Raw genomic sequence first — 7,833 nt, forward strand, 5'->3', positions numbered from 1 at the left:
CAATTCTAAGATAGCGTTCTATGCATGTTTCATGTGTACTTAAAGCCTGTCAATCAACAATTAGAGTGCCACCCTCAGTTTGAATAATGTAACCTCTGCCAAAAGTGTTCAACATTTTTTGATCTGCATATATCCTAATCAGTGATTAAAATATAAAGCTTATATTATCATAAATTAGAGTTAAGACCTATGGAAGACATTAATGGAAAACATTCCCGGAACCAGCGTAGCTACAATGATGTGCATTCAAGATAAAAAAGTGCACTCAAATGCAGCCTAGGAAAGTGACTCTCCTTGACCAGGAATGAGGAAGCTGCTTTACAGACACACGTCACTCAAACACAGAAGCAGGAAACTATTTAAACTCAGTTCAGGGTAACTTTTGTTGAGCTGTTGTGTGTTTGTGTCTCCTTGTATTCATGCTGTAAAATGGCTGAGGCCAGATTTTCTCAGGATGAGTTCATGTGTCCAGTGTGTCTGGATCTTCTGAAGGATCCAGTGACCATCAACTGTGGACACAGTTACTGTAAGATCTGTATTACAGGCCACTGGGATCAGGAGGATGAGAAGAGAGTTTACAGCTGCCCTCAGTGCAGACAGACCTTCAGTCCAAGACCTGCTTTAGGTAAAAACACCATTCTGGCTGAACTGGTGGAGAAACTGAAGAAGACTAAACTTCCTGCTGACTGTTACGCTGGAGCCGGAGACGTGGAGTGTGACGTCTGTACTGGAAGAAAATACAAAGCCGTCAAGTCCTGTCTGGTGTGTCAGGAATCTTACTGTCAAACCCATTTTGACCCTCATGAGGAATATCACTCACGAAAGCCACACAAAGTGATTGATGCCACTGGACGACTGAAGGACATGATCTGCCATAAACATGATAAAGAGCTAGAAATGTACTGTATCACTGATCAACAGTGCATTTGTGTACGGTGTCAGGAATATGAACATCAAAACCACATAACTGTATCAGCTGCAGCTCAGAGGACGGAGAAACAGGTATGAACTTAAAGGAATAGTTCACTTTAAAATGAAAATTCTGTCATCATTTATTCACCCTCTTGTTTCAGACCTGTATGAATTTCTTTCTTCTGCTGAACACAAAGGAAGATATTTTGAAGAATGTCGGTAACCAGAGAGTTGATGTACCCCATTGACTTCCATAGTACGGAAGTCAATGGGGTATATCAACTGCTTGGTTACTGACATTCAAAAAAAAATTTATTTTGTGTTCAGCAGAAGGAAGAAATTCATACAGGTTTGAAACAAATTGAAGGTGAGTAAATGATGACGTGAAATATAAAGTGATTGTTCACATAAAAATGTTGTCTTCATTTACTTACCGGCATGCCGTTCCAAACTGGTTTGTCTTACTTTTTTTTCTGTGTAGTAATCTAAACCACTTTTTTTCAAAAATGTAATGTTCTTAACTATATTGAATGTGCACTTGTAGCATACTTCAAATCTTAAACGTATATATTTTAAAAACTGGACTTGCAGATAATATCAATTAAATAAAACACCACTTAAGTGTACTTACAGAGAGCCCACTTTCATGATTGTTTCTTAAAGGGGATGTCTAATGCTATTTCATGCATTCTGACATATTTACACTGTTAAAGAGTTGGATTCTCATGCTAAACATGGCCAAAAAAAAAAAAAAAACGAGTTGGACATATGACGGAGTATTTCTGTGCCAAATACACTCATTCAGGATTCGTATAAGTTTCTGAATGTTTTTTTTTCGAGTATGGCCCTGTTTGACGTCATAAAGGGCAGAATTCCTTGTATGGGCACTTCTCCTGGAAGAGCATGCGCATTAGGGTTGTCATCCGTCCCGGAAAATACGGAATCGTCCTGTATTTAAAGGTAAAATGATGCGTCCCGTATCAAATCAATACGCGATTTGTCCCGTATCATACAGACACATAGTTGAATAAACAAATAAGGATTTTGTATTGTGGATAACACTAATAGTAATTATAATGAAATCAATTTCACAAGAAGTCGTAGAGAAGTTAATTTGCGCGTAATTGCATGTTAGCGTCTTAACTAATGATGAACGTAAGTCGAACTGCACAGTTTCATTTGCAGTCTCACGCGGTGGACTTCTGACTTATGCCGTGACAGACAAATATGTGCTTTTAAAGGTATAGGCCTATTGTTTTTTTTTTTTTTTTTTTTTTAATTTGGATAATCTCTTAATATAATATTCCATATATTGTCAAAGCTTGGTAGACAGGTAATATACTGAATAGCATATACTGAAGAGCTATTTAGAAATAAATAAAATAATCTAATGTGAAATAATATGACGTGTTCTGTTGCAAGTTGTTTACAATAAGTTCCAAGCCCTTTACACATTTATTTATTTATTTATTTTTTGTTTGTTTGTTTATTTATTTGTGTGTGTCTGGGTGTATTTTTTTAAAAGTAGGTCTATGTTTTAATAATATGTATGTTTTTAATTTAATAATATTTTGTTTTGCATTAAAGTACACTTATTTTATTTGGCCTCTGTAAACAGACATTCTTTAAAGGCGCATTGTGTAATATTTAGGAGGATCTGTTGACAGAAATGCAATATCATATACACAACTATGTTTTCAGTGGTGTATAAAGACCTTACATAATGAACCATTATGTTTTTATTACCTTAGAATGAGCCATTTCTATCTACATACACCGTGGGTCCCCTTATACTGAACTAGCCTTTTTGAACCACCATGTTTCTACAGTAGCCCTAAACGGACAAACTGCTTTACAGAGCGCGTTTCGTCACTATGTTGTTCTTCATGCAAAGAAGCTAGCTAAAGTCAGCAAATAAAACACTGACACGATGATGAACAAGTAATAACAATATCGTTTTAATATTACAACATTATAACGCAATAACATATCGTTTTACTGAATTAAGTAAACACCATTTCTTAATTTATCTTTGTAAAGAAACCTCATTGCTTAACTAGATACTCTCTACTGTCTCAGACGACATCTTTTGCTGTCAGCCACCGTAACTTCTGTTGGTTGCAATTCATAACCTCACCACTAGGTGGCGCTAAAATCACACAATGCACCTTTAAAATAAATTCTGCTGTGTTGCGCAATAGACAGAAAATCATACAGGTTTAGAACAACACAAGGGTGAGTAAATTATGAAAGAAGTTAAATTTTGGGGAGACATATTCCTATAAAACAAATGAAATTCTGACACTTTGGCTTCATAATCATTCATATTCTCTTTTCAGGAAACTATTAAATCTGTGATTTGAAGCTTCAGTATAATCTCACCATGCTAGATCTTTAACCACTCCACAATTTCTGGATTTATGTAACTTGTAAATGATGGTTTTGTGATATTAGTTTTATGTGACATTTCTTGTTATTGGTTTGTCCTCTAGACTCAGCTGAAGGAGACTCAGATAAAGCTCCGTCAGAGAATCCAGCAGAGAGAGAAAGATCTTCAGCAGCTGAGAGAGGCTGTGGCGTCTCATAAGGTGAGTCTGGAGAAGAAGAGAAGTTTGTGAAGTCTCAGTTAGGACTCCTCCTTCAGTCCTGCTGAACTCACTGTGTGATTGTGATGTGTGTCCTAACAGCGCTCTGCACAGACAGCAGTGGAGGACAGTGAGAGGATCTTCACTGAGATCATCCGCTCCATTGAGAGAAGCCGGTCTGAGGCGACACAGCGGATCAGAGATCAGGAAAAGGATGCAGTGAGTCGAGCTGAAGGACGACTGGAGCGACTGGAGCAGGAGATCAATGATCTGAGGAGGAGAGACGCTGAGCTGGTGCAGCTTTCACACACACAGCATCACATCCATTTCCTGCAGGTAACAGAGACATAAGAACAAGATCATAGTGGACTTTAGCAAGATCCTGCTACTGTATTACAGAGAAACATTTCATGAGAGCAGAATGAGCAGATGACTTGAAAGTAGTCAGGAATTCAGTCAGATTCAGTCTAGTGTGGTTATCATATAATCATCCAGTCAGACTCTCATCTGATCATCTTTTTTTTTAAAGTGACATAAAATCCCTTAAGAAACATTTTTCTGAGCTCTTCTTTTCTGGAATAAATATTTAGGTAGGTTTAAATATTAAAGTATCCTCAAAAGAGTTTGTTTGTAAGCAGCAGAAAACCACCTTATGCGTCACACACACACAGTAAACCTGTGTTGTTCACTCAGCTGTGCATAATAGCACCAAATTAATAAAAAACACAATATATTGACTCGCGTTCTATAGAATTGTATAGGGTATTATCGGGTCGAGAGAATCAAGTTAATAATTCATGAAGCAGTGTTTTGAAATTGCCATCACTACACCACACTTAGCCTTCGGGACACATGCTATTAAGTGTCCGAAAACATTTATATATAAATATTTTATATATTATTTCCATAATAAGTATAATAAGAATATTTTAAAAGTATACTAATATTCTTCTTTTTCACAAAGACTGTAAGTGGTAAAGACTAGAATTTGTATCATTAATATCACATAATGAATATTAAAATAATGTATCTGATTGTGTGAAAGTGCTGGATTGAGGTTACTGAGGATGAAGCAAGTCAACAAGAGCCTCACAGATCTGATAGGAGTGCAGGATATTGTGTGAAGTTGATGAGTTTTGATTTCTGTTTTCTGTAGAGTTTCCAGTCTCTCTCAGCACCTCCTGAATCTACAGAAGTAAATGACAATCCATTCAGTTCTCTCTCCTCTTTTGATGGCTTGACAGAATCTGTCTGTCAGCTGAAAGTCAAACTGGAGGATTTCTGCAAAGAGGAGCTCAAGAAGATCTCTGACAGAGGTAAAGTCCTGGGCCTCGTTTATAAACACGTGCGTAGAATGATCCTAAATGTGAACGTTAAAAAATTCCAGAAATATTCCTACAATTTATAAAACATCCATATGAACAAAACATTTTCGTAAATGCATCCCACTTTATAAATCACAGGTCACCTTAAATTCAAGTACAATGTGAACATAAGCATAGCCTGGAAATCCAGCATACTTGCCAACCTTGAGACCTCAGAATTCGGGAGATATTCAAAAGGACGGGGGGGGGGGGGGGGGGGGGGTGCACGACTACTGATTTTTGCTAGTTGATTTCTTATCAAAACTATACTCGAGTTACTCGACTACTCGTGGTTCATGCTACTGTAAATGAAAAGACATGAAATAGCTAGATCTTATCAATAAATATTTATTCATTCATAGCCTAATGCAACAATTACTTAAGTAAACTCTCAAAACATTATAATTATGACATTTCATTTTTAAATTTTCATGTAACAGTCTAAAGCTAAATAAATAGCTGTTCTTGCCTTTCATTTCAGACGTCTGCTTCTAGGGTGTTATTTCAACCGTAGTTGAGCACGCTCATAATGGAATCAACGTGGTGCGCTAGTTTTTCCAGGCGGGTTTTTCCTTCTCATCTCCAGAAATATATCTAGTAGTAAAGCTAATGCGAGGGCTAGAAATCAATTAATCCTTTGCTGATACTTCTTCGTCGTCATCATGGAGAGCGCAGTTTGGTTGCATAGCAACGACAGACGCCATGGGAGCGCAAGCGTTTGGACTGAAACGGCGCCCAGTGACGGATGGTGAAGCAATATTTTTGTCCGGGTGGAAATCGGGAGAAATTCGGGAGAAAGGTCGGTCCGGGAGATTTTCGGGAGGGGCTTTGAAATTCGGGAGTCTCCCGGAAAAATCGGGAGGGTTGGCATGTATGAAATCCAGACCTAAATCTGAAAGATTAATGGTCTGGCATCAACTAATGAAAATCGGCCAGCTCGAGGGGCGGCACCAAGCATGCATTTGAAAATCTCACTGCACGCAATTGGATAACACTACGACCAATCACAAAAATAAACCCCACACGCTTAGCTACCAGCGGAGCTAACTGGTAGATTAGACTCTTGCTGTATCCGGTCGGCAAAACAGCAAAAACTTCCTTCTTGCAAAGGAACGATTCGAGCGGCATCTTCTGTTCTTCTTTTAGATAAAAAGCCAAGTCTAACTCGTTCATTGTAGCGGCCAAAGCCGTTTCAAACAAATGGTGTTCATCCATAGTCATCTTGCAATGTTTACTAATGACTTCGACGTCACAGCGGTGTTGTCATCTCGCCTCTGGCCCCCCTATATCAGATAACCCGATGTGATTGGTGCAGCTCAGATCGAGGGGCATATTTAATGAGCATCATTACTCGACCCCAGAGTAACTCGCTGAGCAAATTCAACTTGTGCTCTCGCGAGAACTCTGGATTACCAGGGTATCATAAGCATCAACTTCACCTACAGAATGGACACAAAAATCCCTTGATGGTTCAGAGGTTTGGCAATCATCATCATGGGCAATTGTAATGGGGTGACCCCCTTGGGTTGTTTGGAAGACCTGTAGTTGGGGAAATTGACTTAGGTTGCACAAGCCTCCGATCACACAAGCATATCAATATTTTACAATCAATGTTTTATAAATTAGGCCCTTGGAGATTCATCTGCTCGCAGAAATGAGTCCAACATCATCTAATATCATGTAGAACATCATATTAGAAATATATTCGAAACTGATTATTTTTATCATCTCCTTGCTTGTTTATGTCTGTTTATTTCCACAGTCACATTCACCACCATGAATCCCAAAACCAGGAAAGACTTCCAGCAATGTAAGTCACAGAAAAATAGCAGACACTGAGCGTGTTCATGTTCTTCCTGTAGAAGCTGAAAGAAAGCATGATTTACAAGTTTTATATTTGATCATGTAAATTATGATTTGTACAAGCATATCTGGTCAGCTGTTCACTGCCAACACACTGAACATTGAGGAGTTACAGATACATTCAAAGGTCAGACAGATTCATAATTCCTGATTCTGATGTGTTTTCTCTTCATCAGATTCCCATCAAGTCTCTCTGGATCTGAACACAGTGAATAAAAACCTCAGTCTGTCTAAAAAGAACAGAGTGATTAAAAACACTGACATACTGCAGCCGTATCCTGATCATCCAGACAGATTTGATCTTTTTTATCAGGTGTTGTGTAGAGAGAGTGTGTGTGGACGCTGTTACTGGGAGATTGAGTGGAGTGGGAATGTTGGTGTCTCTATATCAGTGTCATATAAAAGCATTAAGGGAGGTATTAAGTGTTGGTTTGGACACAGTGATAAATCCTGGAGTTTGTACTGCTCTCGCTCTGTTTACTCATTCTGGCACAATAAGATACAGACTGATCTCCCTGCAGTGCCCATCAGCCATAGAATAGGAGTGTTTGTGGATCACAGTGCAGGAACTCTCTCCTTCTACAGCGTCTCTGACACAATGAGCCTCATCCACACAGTCCAGACCACATTCACTCAGCCGCTCTATCCTGGGTTTAATGTTTATTCTGGATCATCAATAAAACTGTTGATTCATAGGGAGATTTCACCCATTACACTTTGAGCTGCTGATTGATAAATCAGTAATACTGAGATGTTGTAGAGTTTCTTATTTTATCTTTATTAAATTATTATTGCAGTTAACATTTGAGGCACAGATAAAACACATCTCTAAAATTGCATTTTACTATCTGAGAAACATTGCACGACTAAGACCTTTTCTCTCTTTTGCCGACACATAAGGGTTATACTACACAATCTCATGAAAGTGCGTATCTATACCACAAATTTTATTTCTCTTGCCATTTTTGGCCAAAAATGGTTTGGAGGGGGTGTGGAGTGCGTGTATATTACACGGCATAAAATATAAATGGCACGAGAAATAAAATTTGTGGTATAGATACGCAATTTCATGAGAACGGGCTGGCTTATACAAGCCTTCATTGCAACTA

General features: G+C 38.3%; 1 protein-coding gene across 1 annotated transcript; it reads left to right on the forward strand.

The window, feature by feature from the left end:
- Positions 1-408: 408 nt before the first annotated feature.
- Positions 409-7,445, forward strand: LOC308702215 (tripartite motif-containing protein 16-like; the record flags this gene model as incomplete). Its single annotated transcript, XM_081384880.1, has 6 exons — positions 409-1,002; positions 3,405-3,500; positions 3,600-3,833; positions 4,654-4,813; positions 6,624-6,671; positions 6,901-7,445. The coding sequence occupies exons 1-6, from the start codon at positions 430-432 to the stop codon at positions 7,443-7,445; spliced, it is 1,656 nt and encodes a 551-aa protein (XP_081241006.1). The 5' UTR covers positions 409-429.
- Between the last annotated feature and the right edge of the window lie 388 nt (positions 7,446-7,833).

Source organism: Scardinius erythrophthalmus (assembly GCF_964197995.2).
Source record: "Scardinius erythrophthalmus genome assembly, chromosome: 14".
In the NCBI taxonomy this organism is placed as follows: Eukaryota; Metazoa; Chordata; class Actinopteri; order Cypriniformes; family Leuciscidae; genus Scardinius; species Scardinius erythrophthalmus.